At 33.7% G+C, this 23,473-nt stretch overlaps 1 protein-coding gene across 1 annotated transcript in view; it reads left to right on the top strand.

The window, feature by feature from the left end:
• The window catches only part of GLIS3 (GLIS family zinc finger 3), a 591,890-nt gene extending 578,564 nt beyond the window's left edge, over positions 1-13,326 (top strand). The window contains exons 10-11 of the mRNA XM_053702545.1: positions 10,410-10,586; positions 12,712-13,326. Of these exons, the coding sequence (XP_053558520.1) occupies positions 10,410-10,586; positions 12,712-12,848 (314 nt within the window). The 3' untranslated portion in view covers positions 12,849-13,326. The remainder of the gene's footprint in view (positions 1-10,409; positions 10,587-12,711) is intronic.
• Positions 13,327-23,473: the final 10,147 nt, after the last annotated feature.

The raw sequence follows: 23,473 nt of genomic DNA, 5'->3' as shown, positions 1-23,473 counted from the left end.
GCAAATTACAGCAATTCCCTCCTGTGCAAGCTGTGAAAGGGTTACTGCCCAACCCTTAAACAATATCCCACATATCGCAAAGGACAGCAACACCGAATGTTTCGTAAAATACCTTTATACCTACATTTGTCTCATCCCATATACAACGTTTTGGGTATAACATCTTTAATCATGTAGGCTAGTTCAAATTGAATCACTATTTAAATAGCTCTCATGGCCCCTCCCAATCACTAGGAGTTCACATCTCATATTGCCACCTAGTGGTCAAAGAAAACTTAAACAATTGTATATACAAATTAACCCTGTACATGTCAAAGTTAACACAAGACATTAATAAAAACTTATAAACAGTATTACTATTGATTCTATTATGCACAATGCAATTTCCCTCCAGAGGCTAAATCATATCCTGAATGCTATTATATTAAAAGCATTTACACAAGAAAGAAAAGATATAATAGGCACTTAGCAAAAAGATTCCAAGAGAGAGAGAAAAAGCAAACTGTTCTTAATTTGCAAGGGAAAGATCACATGAAAACTTTATTGCATGGTTCATTAAACCCCCTTTGTGGGAAGCAAGCCAAACACTTTGTTACACTGTTTGCAAAATATTTGAATATACATATTAAAGAGAGTTTTTATATTCTTCTAATTTAGCTAAAAATCAAAACAGCCCTTTGGCAAAAAGAAACCAAGGCTGTTGCTTTCTCTGATAAATATGTTTCAAGGCTGAGAAATATGCTTCAGTTTATTTTTTCACAACCTAAAATGATGGTCCGTCAACTGTCGCCCACCATTTTGCTCTGCCACAGATTCGGTCACTTTTTTTTTAAGAACAGGATGTTTGGAGGATAACAACAAACTTTTTTGGATGTACAAGATGTGATGGAGAAGGTGATTCATGCTTTTTTTTAGGGGGGGTATAAACACCACAATGAGAGCTTTGAGTTCTGTTTATCGAATCTGCAGTAAAGTTATATTATGTCATGTTTAGTGCATTTTCCCATAATGCAATGGGATTAGTATTAAACAGACAGACTCATTACTTAAATATTCTAAAGAATGTTGAGATGTTCATAGTATCCTCAGAAGGAAGTAGAAATGTATTGTTGTTCTGGACATTGTTCTAGCTTAAAGGGACATTATACACTCGATTTTTCTTTGCATAAATGTTTTGTAGATGATCCATTTATATAGCCCATACAGGTTGTTTTTTTTTTTTTTTAAATGAATAGTTTTGCTTATTTTTAAATAACATTGCTCTGATTTTCAGACTCCTAACCAAGCCCCAACGTTTTAGGAGAATACAGATGTATACCTACTCCAGCTTGCTCCTGTTTGTGTAAAGAGTTTTTTCATATGCAGAGGAAGGGGGAGCGTCTGTTATTTCCCACTTAAAGTGGGTGTTCTAGCTACCTTTTTAACAGAGCTAAACTGGGAGCTTCTAAGTAAGTTTTTTTTTTTTTTTTTTTTTTTAAATACAGCTTTATTGTGTTGATGAAACGAAATATCAATTGGTCGGAGACGCAGCTCCGCTAGTGCATAATAAGACAATGGCTGTAAGTTTTATGAATAACAGTGGTAGAGCCTGTGGCTCATCAGTACAGGATAGCAGTTGCCTTTTTCAGATTATTTGTTAAGCTAGACATTCTAAAATACAGGCATACTGACAAGAGTATGGAGTTCTCTCCTGATGATGTGCATTTCAACATTTGATTAAATAAACAGAAAACATTTGGTCCCGGTCCGCCCCCGCCCCATTTGAAGATAGCTACATCACTTCATTTTAACTCCCATATCTATATCTTATTGTTCTTCTAAGTAAGTTTTTAAATAGTTTTATACTGGATTTTTATATCAGTATCTGTGCATATTATTCTTTATAGTAGTGTCTATTACATGCAGTTATATGAAAATTGTTGTATACTGCAATTTTCTTTCTCCAAGGCTAGTACTCATGATGAATAGATCTCTTATGTCTCTGGAGATCATTATTATTATTATTTCAATACCAGACAATCATCCAAGAGTGAACAGTTTCCTCAATGATCAGATAAAGCTAGTGCTAAATTACATACTGTAAAACAAAGGTTAATAGTCTATTAATGTTTGTTCTGTTAGTATCAATTTCTAAGTTTACAAATGGAAGGAGATCTAGCCATTAGTATTTTATTGAAATATGTGATATTTTTGTTATGTCACAGCAGTGATCTAATAAAAGCGAGAATTTAGTTATGCTGTGACCTGGCATTTCATATAGATGCTAATTACCTGGAATCAGGGTTGGCTCCAAGGGCAATGCCCGCCCAAATGGAATGCTGTGCCCCCTCAAAAAAAATATTTTGTTATTGTATAAATAAGTGTGTCATAATTCTGGAAATGTGGTAACCCTAGTTATGATACCAGTCACACCAAGTGGGTATTCACACAGCATATAAAACTGTGATACAGCAACCGGTGTGCGCCTCTGAGGGCTGCGCCTCTGAGGGCTGCCATGTTTATGTAAAGTGGAAGCATTCCCTTAGTGAGCTGCTGCTGTCGGATGAGAAGGACTCCTTCCCCTACTGCTTGTTTTGCTGGCCCAGTGCAGGCATTGGACTGTAACTTGAGCACACATCGGCAACATGAGTGCAACAGCACAGATGAGTATGGGGAAACCCGAAATGCGTCCTTTGCTTGGGATGTGTGTTGCTCTTACTCTATTTTAATATGTTTTGCATGTTGTGCAGCCCACGTTGGTTTACCTATTACTCAATAAAGTTTATCATGTTTTTTGAGCCATTCTAGCCCTTTTTTACCTGGATTTTAGTCATATGAACTAGCTATTGGGCTCTTTAAACATAGTCTAGACGCCGAAATCTTCATTTGAACCGGAAACACAGGATCTTACTTGACCGGCCTTTGTAAGAGGAACTGCAGCAAAGTTTTGGGGGAGCGAGTAAAACACAGATGATGTGTTATCCTCACTGAGGTTTTGCGGCTGAACTTTTGAACACCTGATCATTACCTAAGAAGATACCATAAGTGGATTATCGTTACTATTATTATACAGTTCCTTTGGGCACTTATTATAGCTTGATAACTGTGTTCTGGCATATCGGAACATTAACTTATAGTGTGGCTAGGCTAGTGCTGTTGCGCTCATGTTGCTGATGTGTGCTCAAGTTACAGTCCAATGCCTGCACTGGGCTAGCAAAACAAACAGTAGGGGAAGGAACCCTTCTCATCCGACAGCAGCAGCACACCACTTTACATAATCATGCGGGCCTTCAGAGGCGCACACCGGTTGCTGTATCACAGTAAGTCCCAAGCTTTTCTATTTACCATATTATACAGTGTTAACCGAGCTTTGATCCTGCTCTGTGCCCACATTATATACCCACCGGGCAGACGGGCAGCATTCGCTATGAGCCTGTGACTGGCATAGCAGGTCACTCACGACCTTGTACAGGAAAAGCGTGTGGTTTTCTGATGCTAATATATCTTCACGTCACGCATATTTTATGTCATTTTCTAACATTACCAGCTGATTACATTAACCAGTAGTTTATTCTCTCTATGCATTTGCTTGATATATCCACTAACGTCTTAATGCAGTATGGATTAAAAGTTTCTCTGTCAGATGCTTCTGTTGCGAGTGTATTTGAGTAGAAACGCTGATGTCACTCTGAGTGGTAATTGCACTGTCCGTGTAGCATTATTTTATTTCTCTTGTAAGGGATGCTTTGTAAAAAAATGCACGCCCCCTCATGAAAAAAAAGCCCCCCATTTTATTTGTTCTGGAGCCGAGTCTGCCTGGAATGCTGATCTATTCTATTGGGGATAATAGTTTTCTGTGAAGCTAAATGACAGTTAAAAATACTCAAATACCCCAAAGAGCTGTTTTGCCCACTTCAGGAGCTTGTGATTTATGAGGAAAAAAATACCCCAGGGGATCTATAGATCTGGAAATATAATTTGCTTAATTAATCATACTACAACATTTACAACATTTGCATTTTTAACATGAGGAATCTTTTCTTCCAAGGAACATTATTCTCTTTACAGTTTATAGTCACATTTAGGGTCTCATTGAGGCAATCTAAATGTTATGAGATTTAGTTTCTAGTTCTGGAAAACTGAAAAGTATTTAATAACATTTCTCTCACTCGTAATTTTGTACAATATATTTATTATCAATACAATACAAATAAGGTGTGTTTGGTAAACTACACAGTGGATATACAAAGTCTACATCCCTTTATGAAATACATATTTTTAGAAATGTAAAGACAAAAATAACAACAATGTAAATGCCAGGGTTTTTTTTTTTCCATCCGTAATGCGATTTTCCAACAAACAAAAATCCAGAGAGAAAAAAACAGCAAAGAGTTAATTATTAGGAACATTTTAAATAAATAAATGTAAAAAAAATCAACACACTGATTGCCCTACTAATACTTTTGGATTTATTACAGGATCAAGTCTTTGATAATAATAACTTGATAATAATAATAATTTGATAATGGTCTCTAATAACTTAGCACATCTAGACTTTGGAATGTTATGATTTAGATAGCATAGAAGTGAGATAAAAATAAACTTCCGATTAACAATGTATCTCTTTATTGCTATCTTTTTTGGAACCTAGATCTATTTAATGAGATCATACTGAGGTAGGCCGAGGTGAGTGCACTTCTCCTGAGCACTATTTCTATATTATTGTTACAAACACTACTGAAGTATAGTGCATAATAAATGTGCCTGTTCCTGTGTCTATCTCAGTATGCTTTCATGAGAAGGGGTCAAGTCCCTTTAAATTAGTGCAAGCCAGGTAGGTTGGTAACAATATGTATAAGGGGAAATAGTAGCTAAAATGTTCTCAATATGGTTAAAGGATCATAAAAATCAATAACATGCAAAAGCATACTGCTTCAACAATATACAATTCACAATATAAAATGTGTTAAAAATAGGCGTATTGTTTTATTTAAACACAGATATTGCCACCTTTAAACTGCTTCAAGTGCTGAAGTCATAACTTTCTTAGTGTCTGATTAATAAGTGTACTCTCGTATACTAGCTTTATTGACAATTAAAGGGATATGAAAGTCTGTTTCATTGTTGTAATAAAAAATGCACTTAGCAGTGGCTTATACTTAATAGAAATCATTGCATTGTGTATTATTCACAATATTAAATAGATGTTAACTTTAATTTATTTTTGTAAACTTCATTTGTGCAGTGTCCATTACTTCCTGTCACAGCCTTACAGGGGTGCTGGGGTATCTACAGGAAGGCTTATCTAGCGTGATGTCATAAAATCTAGAGTAACATGAGCTGGTTTACTATTAAGTAAGTACACTGCTCAGACGAGACAGAATGCCAACATGTCAGCTCTCTTATCACCCTGAGGGTAGTGGCTACACTGAGAATTTCTTTCAAGAAAACAAGAAGTTTTTTGCTGTTTTACACACAATCTGTTTCTTTTTCTTTTTACTTTGATTTAACATATTTGTTTTACCAATGGAGCACAGTTTAATATCCCTTTAAGCTGGTGCATGGTGCTAAAATACCAGTAAGTGCTTGTCTAGTCTGCGACATTAGTACTAATCATGTGCATGAGATGCTGATCTCAGAGATAAAAGTAAAAAAGGACTTTTTTTAATGTACTTTATATAGCAAAATGAGTTAAAATAACATTTACAGTCCCTGCATATTATACCATATCCTTTAACTATGACTATCCTGTGGAACTTAAAACGCTCTATTCTGTGCACATTCAACACTTGCTGAATCATCATCAACGTAATGATCTAGAATCAAGGGAAATTGAGAATGTCATAAACTAATTCTTGGAAACTGTGATAAACATCTTGGCAAAGACTTTATAAGACTTCAAATTCTGGTCGAGTCACGAGTGCTTGCTCACAATTGTGTGTACAGCAGTTCTGACTAAAATGCTGAGTTAATGAAATACATATGTTTGATGACACATGTAGTGAAAGTGTCTCATTTGTTCTTAGTTTACTATTCCAGTGTCGGGATGGTTCTAATGCTGAAGATAATATATTAGAAATGTGTTTTATTTAACTTAACTTTTGAGAACTAAGCTTGCCAAGCACAAATGTTAACTTCCTGGAAATGTTTGTTTACACTGGAGCAAATAGGTGGTATCACTTATTATTCTCTCACTACACTAACACTATACAGTGCCTGTACATATTGACTGAATCTCTTTATGACCCTTAATATCTCCCAAAATATTTTTTTTTTATAAACTTCATAAAGCGACGTTAAATTATTATTATTTTTTATTTGTTACATTTAAACGCATATGCAAGTCAACATTAATCTTTTATGGGTCAGATAGAGCATACTTGCAATAATGCAATAATAAAATATTCTAATCTATTAGAGCATTTTTGTTTAGCATATTCATGCCTCTTTAAAAGACACTTTAATGTGTGTTCCATTTTGTTCTTCTGTTTTTGTAATGGATTTTTATGTGCTAAAAAAATAACTTATTGTTATTATGATTGTGATTCATATCAATAGAGCTGGTGGAGTATTTTTTATCAGCTATTTGTTGAGTTTGGTGTCTCTTTAAACACTGTACATCTATCTCCAATAGAGTGTCTATAAAAGTAAGTAGTACTATTAAGTCTATTAAAGTGAGATCTTCTTAAATGTTACCCATGTACAACCCCTATAATTCATTAATTCCTGTTTTACCATAAAGAGGTTTAAGAATTGTGAATAAAATAAAAAAAAATTGTACACATTATCTATATGTGCTGCTTATAATTATTATTATTATTAGAGTAGTACTAAATTATAATAACTACTTCTGTTACCAGTATAAGGAAAGAGTGGAAATGACAATAAGAATGAACTTTAGGAAATGTTGTTTTTTTTTAAATATGGGTGAAGTATTAATTTAATGATTGAGAGTTTAGCCCTCTCAATCTCATCATTTTATATATTTCATGTTCTAGGCTGTAACACTTGTTCAAAGAGACTAGAGAGAATAAGATTCCGCACTGCATGTTGCTCAAATAATCAATAGCATATTTATGTGTAACACCCTTCTGTATATGCCCCTGCTTTTGTTGTTTAAGAAGAGTATCCTCAAGGGCAAGAACTGATCAGTTCTGGTTCCTCTCAGACCGGCCAATTAGCTCCTCTTTCTGGTGAACAGCAACTCCCTGGGAATGTACAGATTTACAAGATCTTTCTATTACTGGTCCAGCTATTGCTGCTATTGCCCAATCCCAGGAATAAAAAAATAAATAAAAAACTGTGATCTGGGGCTTTCTGTTGTATAACAGGAAAAACGGCTGGTAAACTAAGATGCATTGATAAATCATATGGGGAAGGGTAAAAAGCTTTGCCAGTGCACTGGGAGGATTATCAGGTTATCAGATCCCTGTAGATATTTTAGAACTATTTTCTTTCAATGACCCCACACTGTTGCAGCCTATGATAATGGCGCAAACATTCTCTCATTTCTTGCATAGAACTCCAAAAAGATATTTCTAGACATTTGTTTGCTGACTTGGCCCATTGTCAGGGTTAAACATTTTTGGTTTCTGAGGTTTCAGTTGTGCCTTTAATTATTTTTGACCTTACCTTGCTGTTTCTCTGTGAACTTTTGAGCAAACAAAACATTTACAAACACAATGTTATCTTTGAAAATCACCAAAAGAATTCTCATTTACCTCTCAGTATAAGAAGCAATAATTGTTGCACATGGTCATGCCAAGTATGTAGTAGGTTTTCAACCATGAAAATTGTATTGAAAATGTAATCATCACAGCATTTATTACCTTGCATGTTTTATCATTTGCATAAATAAAAAGAGAGAAACGCTCAACCTAGGAATGAACAAAAGCATAATAGCTTGTTCTATGGCTAATTACCACCCTAGGAGCAGCCTCTTTTTGCTCAACATGTGCCTTTCAGAGAGAAGAACTGTCCTGTAGTATATCAGTCTGATCCTGACTTAACAGTACAGTCTAGTCCCGAAATACCAGGCAATTCCTTTCTGAATGAGAGAAATGACAACACCCGAGACGTATGTTTAGACCTAGTGTGGGCCTCGTCATTGAGATGCAGCCATATCCCTCTAGGCATACAAATATTGCACACAAAAGTTATAAGGGCTCAAAGATATGAGATCTCAGGTGTTAGAAAAAAAAGGCATGCAAAGGGCTTTAACATAGAGATACATACATGTCTAGAGATGTATATATATATATATATGTGTGTGTGTGTGTGTGTACATATGTATTTATATGTGTATATATGTTTTTACAGACATCTATACACATATAAGCACATAATTATATATGTATACATATATATATATATATATATATATATAAGTGCATAGCAGCCCTTTCACATTAAGTAGTGAGGATATCCAACCAAGGATATCTAAAAAGGGGACACACTAAACAAATATTATTATAATGCGAATAAAATTGTGTGATATATATATATATATATATATATTTATATATATGTATAGATATTAGAATAAACAACAAAATCAAATATAGAATATATTGACAAGTGAGATAAAAAAGTTCAAATGAACACTCAGCAAGCTCCTCTTGTGACCCATGGTGTGATTGTTCATCTGTGATAAAAACATAAAAAAGACAAGGAACGCCTCATAGTGAAACTTGGTTAAGAATGATAGCGGTATATAAGGTATGAACATTACTCACAAAAGAATATGCACCTATGGAACCTTTACAGCAGTCAGCGCGCTGTTTCCATGGACTCCCTGGGCATCGACTCTCAATCTACAATGTGAACGCTCGTCAGCAGCCGGACCACGGCAAAGAGCATAGGATTCTCAAAAAGTTTGTCTAAACCCTTCTGGAGAACCAGCCATTGTGGGACTTGATCCGTGGTGGTAAAAAACAATTTATTTTTAAAAAAAAAAAATGTTTATAAAATATAGGGTAAACTAGCACAACCGCACATCTGGAGTATGGTATTTGTAATAAAGGATTGTTTTTCTTTTATCATGATGTTCAATAGGTGCATATTTTCTTGTGAGCAATTTTCATACCTTATATACCGCTATCATTCTTAACCATATGCATGTGGTGATGATAAAATGTTATTAAATGTCTAATAACACACTTTGCATTGCAAGCTGAATTATTAGTATGAACAAATTTATGTGAGGTCCACTACAATCAGATGATTACAATCTTAGAAGAAAAAAAATGGACAATGTACCACTGCAATTATCATTCTGATATTACAGAATCATTTGTTTATCATGTATATAGCATACAATTTTAAAATATTTTCCAATTTATTTCTGTTATCAAATTTACATTGTTCTTATGGTATCAGTTTCCATTGTTGTTGTGATCTGTGTAAATTGGTGGTAACAACATCAAAGTTATAGAGATGTTTTATATTACTACCAGTTTACATAGATTAGCAATGAAAACAAGGCCCTAAGTAAGTAGAGTGCACACGTCTGGCATATTATTAGGGATGGGCGAATTTTAACACATTTGTTCGTTCGTTTCGTATTTTGAATGTTTTTACAACATTCTAACATTCGTTTAATGTATTAGTATTTCTAATGCTTTTTTAAATGTGATATTCGATTTAAATTTTTTGAATAATTCAATTCGAATTATACAATATTCGAATTTGAAAAATGTGAATTTATATATTTGTAATAGTATTTCTAATACTTTCTTTAAATGTAATTTTCTAATTATGCAATATTTGAAATAGAAACATATGAGTTTATATATTTGTATCTGTTATGTATTAATTTACTAAAATCCCTAGCACATTAACTACTGAACTTCTGAATAGCATTTGTTAAATCGAATGCTACATTAAAAATTTTGAATATTTAAATTCGAAGAACATTGGAAATCGAAAGTGACATTTGAAAACTGTAAATAGCATTCGATTATAGAATATTTGAGAATATTAGTTCTTATCAACATTTGAATATGTAAATCGAATTTCTACAATAACATTTGTTATAACATTCAAATTCGATTATAAAGACATTCGCTCAACCCTAAATATTATATGGCAAACCGTTTTGCAAGAATGATTTTGAACCCTAGATGGCAGCAGTGTTTCCACAATGTATAACGTTAAAAGCATTCTTGCAAAAGGAATTACATATGTGTTCAAGACATGTGCATGCTCCTGAGTCTAACTACCTGCTTTAACAAAAGATACCAAGAGGAATAAATGTAACAATAGAAGTAGATTGGAAAATTTTGTTGTTTTTTTTTAACACTCTATTTGAACATGAAAGACAAATCTGGGGTTTCCTATCCCTTTAATTTTTATGTCTACCTAAATATAGAATACATTAAAATAATGGCACATTTCATCTGAAGTCATGTATTTTTTATATATATTTATAGGATTTTACGGCCAGTTGCAGACGTTTTGTCCCCCACCTTACAGCGATGCACCAAGGAACATGCAAATGGGAAGTGCCTGCAACATGGCACCTTCTTTTGAAGATTGTTTGTCCCATGGTTGTGGGAACAAAACAGAGTTTGATGCTTTTCACAAGGCTTTCACCTCTGGAATAACAGGTAATTCAAATATTATATGATTAAGTATCTCTGTGGCACCATGAGTTTTTTTAATCAACAACAAATAGCATTTTAATTTTATAATTATAGTTATTTGCCTGGTTATCATAATTTTTTTTATATATATTCAAATGTTTTACCAAAAATAAATTAATTTAAAATGAAAATGAAAGAGATAGCATGTCTTCTCAAATTTTCTACAGACTAAAGTCTGACTTTTTAAAAAGCTAAAAATGTGTGAAAACTGTGTTTGTAAGTGAAGACTATTGGGTGTTCTATATGTACAGAATGAGATTCCACTGGAAAACTTTACAAAAAACTTGGATCCCAGTGTTGTAAACCTGTGATTTAGAGTCAGTTTATGCACAAGCTTGAGTTCTCCAACAGTGAGTTGCTGAGATCTGAGCAGCTGTTAATAAGTGAGTAGTGGAGTGTACAAATGAGTGTGTAGGAACAACCGTGTGATGTGTGAAATATGGACCCCAACATTCCAATTAAAACATTTTGGCAGAAGCTAGACACTATAAACTTTAAACTTACAAAAGTTCAGTTGAAACTGGAAGATATTGAGATTCATGCTAGACGAAACAACTTTAGAGTTGTTGGTATTCCTGAAGAAAAACAATATGAGGATCTTGACAAATTTTTAAAAATAACATTACCACACTTATTGCAAATTCCTCAATCACATCCACGGATAGTTTTAGAGAGAGTGCACAGATTACGGAGGCAAACCCCAGAGAATGGAAACTCCAGACCTAGACCAGTCATAGCTAAAGCCCTCAATTATCAAGATAAACTTTTATTACTGCAGCACTTTAAAAAAAATCAGCCTATATTTCTTGGGGGAGTTAAAATCATGCTCTTCCAGGATTTTTCTGCAGAAACCTCTGCCAAAAGAAGGGACCTGGCCCCGTTATGTACTAAGCTAATAAACCAAGGACATCGCGCTACTATTATTTACCCAGCAAAGCTGAAAATAACAGTTAACAACAGTACGCATTTTTTTGATTCTGCTAGAGATGCAGAAATGTTTAAATCACAACAGTTTCCCTCAGAACAGGCTAGGGCTCTAACCTAGTATGTATGTACTAGCAATTACTTATAGTATGACATCAGTAGTATAGACTGTTATGAGGGTCATGATATCCACACAAGTTTTAGACCATAGTTTTTATTTTCCCCACTTGTTTTTGTGTTTTTTCGGTGGTGTCTTGTCTTGTTTTGTTTTGTGTTGGTTTTCCTTTGTCTTGTTTGTTTGTTTAGTGTTCCTAGTGATCAGTTTTTGTATTTTGTTTTTTTTTTTTTGTTTTTTCTCTCTCTTTTCTTTTCCTTTTCTCCTCAGCATATATGAGCTACCCCATCTTTTTTTTGTTGTTTTAGGATGATAGACAAAAAGAAAAAAAAAAAAAAAAACCATTTTGGCAGAAATAACAACCATAATTAGTCACATGCAAACCCTACCCAAGATAAGTGATTGTTGCAAGAAACAATACAGTCAGTTTTCATATCCCAAGAAACCATATTGTCTGGAACTCCAATTAAAAAAGTAGCAGTCAGTGTCACATTCATACAGACCCCCACCTAATCATACTGCAAAAGTTTTCTGTCTGCTTGCTGAGACTGCTACCGTATGCGATATATTAAACAGAGTCAATACAGCAACATGGCAGAAAGTAAAGTAAACCTGGGTGCTTTCAGCAAACAATATATATCCAACCATTGCACTCACAGGATTTAGGTCAATAATCAAGTGAAAAATTATTGTTAAAGTTTTTGAAGAAGGGCATTGTATTCCCTGAAATATTTACATTAAATATTAAATATTAATTTGATTGTCGACCTAAATCCTGCATTGTTTGGAGACCTCATTTGTGTTCTGCAATGCAACAAAACACAATGTGACATGGCCCTCTGTAGCCTGTGTGTGCATAAAGACATGTTAACGTAGGCTATGACATAAATATTTCACATATAAAAATGTCTGTAGCTTTACTTATTAAAAAAGTGTTTGTGGATATAATTTAAACAGTGCTACAGTGCTCCATCATGAATATGACTTTATAGCTGTTACTATCTAGGTACATAGAAATGTAACTGTGATTTTTTTCCCCTCCTCTTTTAGTTTACGACTTTCCTGGTGGATCAGCAGGTCTCTTTGGTGACTCTCAGCGGGGTGTCACTGAGGACATCAGTTTCCTTCAAATTAACGCAATAGACCGTTGCCCTAGCCAGCTTTCATCAGTTTACACTGAAGGATGAAGGAATATTTGTCCTTCCCTTGGAAATGTAATTTTCGTTTGGGAGGTACCTAAAGCATTTACAAGTCAACAAATGTTACCTGACCACAATGCAGATTGTGGCAAGAAGAAACGTGCAAATGAAGAATTTTTTTAAGTGTAAATCCCTGTGAATGTATATCTATTTTTTTTATTTGATTACAAATTGTATTCCATTTAAAGGGAAGAACCAAGAGACAATGGATAGATTGCCACTTTTTACACAATGACAAACTTTAAAAGGCATTACTGAAAATTCTGTGGTTGTGGGGAAACACACTAAAGGAACAATCAGAAACAAAACGACAACTTTGGACAGTTATATCTCCACAATTCTTGTACAGCCTGATGTATAAACACCATTGTGCCATACGTAGGATATACTAGAAGACTCCAAGTAAAACAGTTTCAGTAATTTAATGCAATATATGACATGAAACACTTATAAATCAACATATGGTATCCAGGCAGTAAGCAACTGGACTTCAGTGCAGCTGTATCATGATGAAAGAATGTCAGGAATTAGATTTTGTATGAACTCTACTGTTTTTTATCTAGTTACATCATGTTTATGTATTTGAAGGACATTTGAAATGATTTTTTTGATATGAATGCACTAAGAGGGATACAGATCTGTGCAGATAACTTAGCTGGCAGTGTACAGTTGCAAATAACAGAGAGCGAGGAGTGTTTCATGGTACAGCAGCATTTGCTTTATCTGGTGTATTTTTGGTTATGGGTCACATCAAAGTGTTAATAGTAATGTTCTAAGTATTCTTTTAATGATTGGTGTCTGTTGCATTGATAGGAAGGCTACATTCTGAACCCCTTACATATGATATTATCTAACTCACAGGATGTAATTAATCATTGTAATGAAAGAAAATGAATATTAGCAAACAAATTGGTAGCTCTGTAGGAACAAAGCATCTTCAAAGAGCAATGCTAATGGTATATCTCTTGCACCTCATTTATAATAATACTATTGATCATCTGTTGCTTTACAAGTATCTCACACACACACGTGCACACACACAACATGCACACACACACACACACACACACACACACACATACACATGTGCACACACACAACATGCACACACACACACTTACACACACATACATACACATGTGCACACACACAACATGCACACACACACACTTACATACACATGTGCACACACACACACATACACATGTGCACACACACAACATGCACACACACACACACACTTACATACACATGTGCACACACACACACAAACACACACACACACATACACATGTGCACACACACACACACATACACATGTGCACACACACAACATGCAGACACACACACTTACACACACATACATACACATGTGCACACACACAACATGCACGCACACACACTTACATACACATGTGCACACACACACACACACACATACACATGTGCACACACACAACATGCACACACACACACTTACATACACATGTGCACACACACAACATGCACACACACACACACACACATACATACACATGTGCACACACACAACATGCACACACACACACTTAAGCACACACACACATACACATGTGCACACACACATACATACACATGTGCACACACACAACATGCACACACACACACTTACACACATACATACACATGTGCACACACACAACATGCACACACACACACACTTAAACACACACACATACACATGTGCACACACACACACATACATACACATGTGCACACACACAACATGCACACACACACATACATACACATGCATACACATGTGCACACACACACACATACATACACTTGTGCACACACACAACATGCACACACACACACACTTACACATACACACATACAAACATAGATACGAATTTGCACCTAGCTGTCAGATGTATAATCCTAGAAAATTATTTCATTCATTTTATTTATAATTAATGTTTTGCCCAACAGATATTAGATAAATCTCTTGGGATTGTTGGTTTTTTTTGTTTTTGTTTTTTAATTGGGCAGCACAATAGGCACTTTTTGTGATACTTGCAGAAATATCATCACATAATTATTTTTTTTACTGTAGAAAAAGAAAATAAATTGCATATGCATGTAGGTTTACAAAGGTAAGTGTGTGGGTGTCCCTGGTGGTAGCCACTTGCACCATAAGTATTGAAGAAAGAAATCACATTAAGGGCTAGATTACGAGTGGAGCACTATCTTAACGTGAGCCAGTTAAGGGGTAATTTGCCCCCTGCGCTGCGCTAGGTGGTTTGCCATGTCTATCGGCTTTAAAAGAGGCTCCCATTGGAGCCTATGGAAGCACACTCTCATGAGTGCAAGGCATCAGAGCAATGTGAATGCGAGGTCGCATTTGCATTTCACTGAACTTATAATAACAGCGCACATTTATGTGCACTTATATTACTGTGTGGAGTGCAATATCACGCTCACGTAAGCGTAATATTGCGTTCCACTTGTAATCTAGCCCTAAATGTTATAGGATATTCCTATGATACATCTGGCAAAGCTTGTTGGGTTTCAGTATGTCACCAGTTTTACCCTTTATACTAATGTGCAGACCCCAAAAATCTGCACATAACAAATAATCAGCTTTATTTAAAATGACCTTTTATAGTTTCACATTGCAATGAGTTTCATATTTTCATACTTTAAATTACATTTAAACATTTGTTTAGCCTCAGCATTTGTTTAATCTCAGCATTTAGAGATGATGTAAGTGTCCAAGATTTAACACAACAACCCTTAAATTTTGTATTTTATTGATAATATAAGTTAAAGCAACAAAATTAAAATTTGCATTTTAGTTTTCAATAGAAGCATATTTGTCATATATTTCTATAAGTGAAAAAGTTACATGGGCATATATTCCGTGCATGAACCAGCAATTAATCTTCAATCAGTGGTGGCTTGTGGGATACAATTGGCATTATTATTAATATGATACTTGCCACTACTTGTTCTCTGAGTAGGCCCAGTGTTTGAGTGCAGATGCATAGGGCACGAACAGCAAATATGTGTATGTAGCTGAAACCAGTGGAGGTTCCAGGTTAAGCAGGTGTTCAGGGCAGGGGGAAATGGAATCTCGGTTGTTCTGAGGGCAGAGCCGGGTGGTGCAGGAGTGTGGTTAGGAAGTTGTGGGATGTGGCCTGCCTAAAAGGATAGGGGAAGGGAGTAGCATTATTTTCCTTTTTACTCACCTCTACATCCCAATGAAGGTGCAAAATTGAACATAAATTCACTACTAGCTGTAACAAACATAACCTTAATTAGAAGAATTTTGCAAACATTTTTGTAGTCAAAACTGAAATGCACTCATGCCCATTTCAAGTCAGACTTTTATATCCCTTTAACATATATAATATTTGCAATATGGATTTTTTTTGAGTGGCTTTGAAAGTAAATATTTATCTGTCCTAGTAGAAAAATCAAATGGAATTTTGTGTATTAGTATTATAGGCAGAAAACGACTGACCAATGCATGATACTAACAACACATCTCTTCTATGTTTACAAAAAAGGGGGGAGTTATCCAACAGCGCTAACTAAAATCGACCTAAAGCTCCTAATACCAATGGGTCCCTAGTTACCCATAGAAAAGAGATGCGTAATAAAGTGGTTGTAGATAGGAGCGCCTAGGTAAAGGCTAGGTCTATATAATGGATTGACCCAAATACCACTGAGGTCCGTCGGGTGACTGATAAATTGTGTTCCTATTACGGAGGGTAGCACAAAAAACCGAGATGGACCAATGGGGATTTGGGATAAATCAAGAATATATGTGCATAAAAAGTTTATTACAAATCACATTTAAAAATATATTACTACTTATACATAAGACATGGATCCATGTATGCGAAATTTACATATAAAAGTTGCAATAATATGAACAATAATATGAACAATAATCTTAAAATCCGGAAAAAGGTGCAAATCTAATGTCTGATACACTAATCTGTTAAAGTAAAACAGCTAAAATCAATAAATATGACTCAAAAAATCCTACTCTAAAAATGACCAAAGTACATATGGGTTTAAAGTTGTAACACAGTGCAATGTGAGGAAACTCTGATTAAGGAGTTTGAGGATTAAAAATAAGATAATAAAATATAATTATGAAAATATGAAAACAAATATCAAATTTCAAATAGAATTAGTCCATCTTAAAAGTCCCAATAGTGTCCAAATGTTCAAAAATAAATAATCCAAAAGATCCAAATAATTAGTGTCAATGTGATGTAGTGTGGAAACAAATCCAAGTGCAAAAAATATGAAAAATTTGTAAAAGTAGAAAAAAACAAAAACCAAAAAGGTAAAAAAAAACAAATTCACACTTATTCAATTGTTGTGATGTGATGAATCCAAACTGATACAGTGATAAAAAACCTTGAAGGTGGTCAAATAAACCTTGGAGGTGATCGAATAAAAATGGTGTTCTGAAATCCTGTGGAAAAAGAAATATACAACATAGAGCAGTACTGTATACAAATAGTCACAGAAATGAAAAGTATCTCACCATATAAGCCAACGCGTTTCGGCCCACTTGCAGGGCCTTTCTCAAGGAGTCTTGAATTGAATAAGTGTGAATTTGTTTTTTTTTTTTACCTTTTTGGTTTTTGCTTTTTTCTGCTTTTTTCTACTTTTACTAATTTTTCATATTTTTTGCACTTGGATTTGTTTCCACACTACATCACATTGACACTAATTATTTGGATCTTTTGGATTATTTATTTTTGAACATTTGGACACTATTGGGACGTTTAAGATGGACTAATTCTATTTGAAATTTGATATTTGTTTTCATATTTTCATAATTATATTTTATTATCTTATTTTTAATCCTCAAACTCCTTAATCAGAGTTTCCTCACATTGCACTGTGTTACAACTTTAAACCCATATGTACTTTGGTCATTTTTAGAGTAGGATTTTTTGAGTCATATTTATTGATTTTAGCTGTTTTACTTTAACAGATTAGTGTATCAGACATTAGATTTGCACCTTTTTCCGGATTTTAAGATTATTGTTCATATTATTGTTCATATTATTGCAACTTTTATATGTAAATTTCGCATACATGGATCCATGTCTTATGTGTAAGTAGTAATATATTTTTAAATGTGATTTGTAATAAACTTTTTATGCACATATATTCTTGATTTATCCCAAATCCCCATTGGTCCATCTCGTTTTTTTGTGCTACCCTCCGTAATAGGAACACAATTTATCAGTCACCCGACGGACCTCAGTGGTATTTGGGTCAATCCATTATATAGACCTAGCCTTTACCTAGGCGCTCCTATCTACAACCACTTTATTACGCATCTCTTCTATGTTTACACCAAGGAAGCTACACTGAGTTGAACGTAACTGTTTGATTGTGCTGTCTACTAAAATTCAGTTAGAACATTGTTTTCTTCTGGCATATAAATTATACTGGAAGCAGAATTGGTACATGGGGTTTCATTTTCCTGTGCAGTTCTCTATAGTACTTTGTAATTTGTTAACTTTCTATATGTGATAACTATTAGAATTGTATTACTATTTAATTGCAATCAACGTGATATATTGTGGAGAAGATGAAACCCAGTAATTGGCTGACTATGAAATAACAATATTTAACAACGTCACACAGTGCATTATGGCTGATAACAATATCCATAATATTATAGTTGCGTGAAAATGTAACTACCAATTAATGTTAGTAAGTAAAATATCACATTCTTCCAAGAATCCTAAATTAACTTGTTCATTAATATTCTCTGTCTATGCTCACTCACCATTCAACCGATTAAAATTGTTAATTTTATAAAACAGTATTTATTAAAAAAAAAACAAGGGTTACAACCATGTTCTTTACAAAATCCATGACATGTTTAGGAACTAAAGAACACAATATTAAGCATAATTCTTAAATTCTATTGAAGGTATTCAACAATTAGTAAAAATTTGGTTTTTAAAAGAAAAGAATTGCTTTAAAAAATATTAATAAAACCAATCCATTAATACCTTCTTAGGTAATTGGTAAACAGAGCTATTTGAGTTATATTTTGCAGGTTACTCATGTGATGACCATATGTCTGTCGACATTATCAAAGAAGTAATTTCAATAATGAGAGATCACTCAAAGAATTCTAGAAACGCAACTTTTAACTTGATAGCTTTTTATCTAACTGAGCAGGATTTTGAGTGCTTAAAAAATGTTTGCAAGAGCGTAATTGGTGAATATTCTGTTATGTTTTATCCAGCCAATGTTTAAAAAAAATGATTCTCAGCGAGTGGCATCACAAATCGCCTAAGCTATATTTGCCTTTTTAATTACATTGCTGAAAAAATACAAGTAAATAATATTTATTCTAATTTGACTGACCCTCATTAATGCTTATTTTTCAAGTAGATGATATAACTACTCGGTATGTGTATTTGAATCATTCATGAGGATCTGAATGTAGAAGTAAGCAGCAGCTCGTGCCCTTTGGATTTTCTTAGCCGGATTGATTCTTGTATAAGATCTAGATTTGCACTGATCTTAGTGTGGAGATCTTTAACAGGAATCAATTCAACTATGAAAATATCCGAAGGGCCCAAGCTGCTTACTTCTGCATTCGAATCCTCACAAGAAATCAGATGCACATCCCTAATAACTACTTTCATACTATACACAAAATATATTGCTCCAAATAAATATAACAATGATGTTAAAAATGTACTTGGACATCATTTATTCATCTGTAAAAAAAAACATATACTATTTCCTTATTCCTGACTATGCAGTATTTATATATATATATATATATATATTATTTTTTTTTTGCTGTGACTGCAAAACATTGTTATCTTGAACAGGGTATGGATCCTCATAAACAACATTCATGTGTTTTTTTCCATAACAAAATGTGTCTGCAATGCACATAAAAATGCCTCAAATATATTGTTATGTTTTACAAAACCATGCAAAATTTACAAGATACACTTGTAGATCAGTTTTAATAATTTGCGTTTTGAAGTTGACCCCAGTTTCTACTGTAACAGCATGTTTTTTATTCCTCAAGATGCACTAATGATGTCCAATTGACAAAACCAGTATCTTATTATTTACTAAATTAGAAATTGTGTCCTAAGCTCACAAGAATCCGTAGGCTTCATTAATGCAGGAAGCTAATGAGCACTTTTGCTTCTGTGACTCAACATCAGGGTCACTGGCCAACGTAATATCCATATAATCTCTATTACAGAATATTCTCCATCAAAAAATAAACGTTTCTAAATGATAACTATTAAAAAATATGTGTATGTTAGAACAAGAGCACAATCAATGCTAGTGAACAATTCAGATGTTCTGAGCAACATGGAGATAATTCATTTTTTGTCTATCACATACATTCCTCCATTTTATGTTTTTAAATAGAAAAACATGCCATATATTCTAAATGTGCCAACCAATCATTTCTTATTAATACATCAAAATAAATGAATAAAGAAATAATTCAAATAAATAATTAAAACTTACTCTCTGAAGCCTGTAGTTTTGCTTGCACAACCAAATACATTGGAATTTGAGACAGTAAAGATTAAAATAAGTGTATCATTTGTTTATGCTCTTACAGATAGAATCTTGATCCATTTATGAAATCTTATAAATACAAAATAATCCTGTACCCTACTTTTTCTCCCGATGTGACTAGCAACAAATTTGAGATTGTGCTGCTACTTATAAATATTTGTTCTTTGTCACCAGTTTATTTAGCATCATGAGGCATTATACTTATATTGTAAAGGGTTATGTAGCACTTTGTCTGAATATCTGAATATTTATTACATGGGAGAATATTGCATTCACTTCACTACAAGGGCTATATACTGTATATATACATTTTATTTTATTTTTTTCTTTAATCCTAGATGCAATCAGATAAATCATTCTGTATAAAGTGACGATCATTGGGTTATGTAATTAAATTAAAAATATATTATTTTTCTAAAGAGTACTCACCAAAGCAACTGTCAAGGTGGTATCTATAGGTGAATTAATTGGGTGTTAATAAGAGTTATCTGGTAAGAAATGTCCTCAGAGATCTGTGCAACATTTGTTGAAATGTACTGTGAGGTGATGCTGTTTAACACTGTACTGAGCTCTTATTAAAAGCTACAATATATTAAGGCAACACCGTTTACCTATACAGAATTAATAACATTATGTTTTTTTATGTTTATTTGCACAGTTTTTTTTGTAAAACATTGTACAACTGTAAACAAAATCATTAGGTATAATGTTTATAAAGTTTGCTCCCCAGTTAGCAAATATTTTTAACGAGCACTTTTTTATGTATTTGAAAGAAAGAAAAAATAAATAAAACATATTATTTAGTAATAAAACTATTTTTTTCCACAGAGGGCCATGTCCAGTAATGGTCACGCTCCTCTGTTAGAAAAGAGTATGAGTGTGTAAAAAGAATAAAAAATAAATCAAACAAATAAAACTATTTTGTACATACAACAGATTATCTTGTGTAATGTAGTTTATAACAAGCACTTTGCAACAGGAAAATGTGGAAATGTCTTCCATAATATCATAAATACTTTTGTATATAATTATATGTAATCACGTATAGATTTACACAGCATATATCATACTGTATATCTGGATGATTTTTTATTATTGTTATTATTTTTATTATTATTATTATTATTATTATGACGCATTTATTGTTTATTGTAAGTCATCCAACTTTTAACATTTTCTATTAATATGTATAATTTTATGATTTGTCACATTTATGTTTCATATATAAGTAAGTTATTTTGTTTTGTTTCATAAAGTTGTTTTTATTGAAAAGTAAAAATGAAGGTTTTGTGCACATGCTACACAATAAAACTGGAAATGTTTTACAATGCTGTGATTTTTTGAGTCTTCACTCAGCTCTCGGGTTTGAGTAAGAGACCAAAAAAAAAAGTTAGTTACCAAGCTCTGCAATGAGAATATGTTTATTGTTTTATTTTGCTAATGCAAATTGGATTTGATGGGTCCATAATTTCACTGCCTGTTTTTTACAAAGGTTGAACTATAGCTTATCATACTTATTATTATGAAGGGAATTCTTAAATTCTTTGAATTATACAAACACAGGACTTTTAAAAAAGACATTTAACAATGACTTGATTAAGAATAGCAATTTACATTTGCATAAAGTAGAATGTTTTAGAAGCTTTCAAATTAAGTACACTTAGGTCAACCAAATTCAATCTGTTTGCTTATTCTGGACTCATGCCTTTAGATTTTGGAAACACTTGAGGGATAATTATCATATTGAGGATGTAACTACATTGGAATCCTATCATATTATTGTTGTGAAAAAATTAGCACAAGTATAATGTCAGTTTTGGATATGTGGTGTGAAAATAATGAATAAGGAAGAAGACGAGCGGAATGTTAGAGAACACCAAGTATTTAATTATCAAGATAGAACTGTCTGTAGAAATATATATTATTCATACTCTTCTATATAGACATATTTTATATTTTTAGGACAGGAAATTGAAAGAAAAAGTACTTGCACTAGTTATAGTGTAAAATAGGAATTGATGGAATAAAGTAATAATTCCGGTGCTACCCCTCCATATATAATATCAAGTTGAAAAAGAGGTAAATAGGAACCTCAGTGGGGGTTAAATTAGCACTCCTTCCTATGAAGTAAGTAATAAAAGGTTAAACTTTAATAATATTAGTTGAAATGTGAAATGGAGACCTCTGTAATCAATTACCTTCACCATAATTTAAAACTATGTCTCATCATCCCCCTGTTTCCTGGCCGATAACAGCATACCTCGGCTCCAGATGACAGGGATAATGGACAACATAAGTTAAAACAAAAAATAATGCACACTGTATGACACCATTCAACACAAACGCGTTTCGGCTGTTGTATCAGCCTTTCTCAATGTGTAGTGACAAGCCGAGGTCTGGGTGCTGCCTCTTAAAATACCACAACCGTTACTGAAATGGTCCAATCATATCGTGTAAAATTATACCACCCCCTAGCTCACCAATCACAGTCAATTGCATATCAAACCGTGAGGGCGTGTGGTTGTCAACCAATCCTATTGGCTAAGGGGCCGAGTATGTTGATAATATTTTGTATCTCTGTAAGCTATAGCTCGCAACCTGTATTCAGATATAGATATCCAAAGCGTAATATCAGTTCCTATTCCTTATATAAAGTGAGATCAAATGTCTTATAATGAATACTGTTATGTTTGTGCACTTCCGGATCTAATTATATTAATGTCTTCGTGAAATGTATGATACCTGGTCTTTACTTTTTCTAAGCGTTCACGAGCCTGAATGCACACCGGTGCTTGGCAGCTATGTCTATGTCATAAGATTACCTCCATAACAGTTTCTATCTATGATGTATGGATATGAAGCATCCCACTCCATAAGGCGAATGAACAGACCCCAACTCAATAAGTGCCAAATGGGGGACCGGCACATCAACCTATTACCACACATAAACCTTTGACTTGAGACCTCCCGGGTCTGATAGTGCAGAAACTTCTACAAGAGTATATAGTTTAGACTTT

This window comes from Bombina bombina, chromosome 2 (genome assembly GCF_027579735.1).
Source record: "Bombina bombina isolate aBomBom1 chromosome 2, aBomBom1.pri, whole genome shotgun sequence".
In the NCBI taxonomy this organism is placed as follows: Eukaryota; Metazoa; Chordata; class Amphibia; order Anura; family Bombinatoridae; genus Bombina; species Bombina bombina.
The sequence above is the reverse complement of the archived record's forward strand: the minus strand, read 5'-3'. Positions and strand labels throughout refer to the sequence as shown.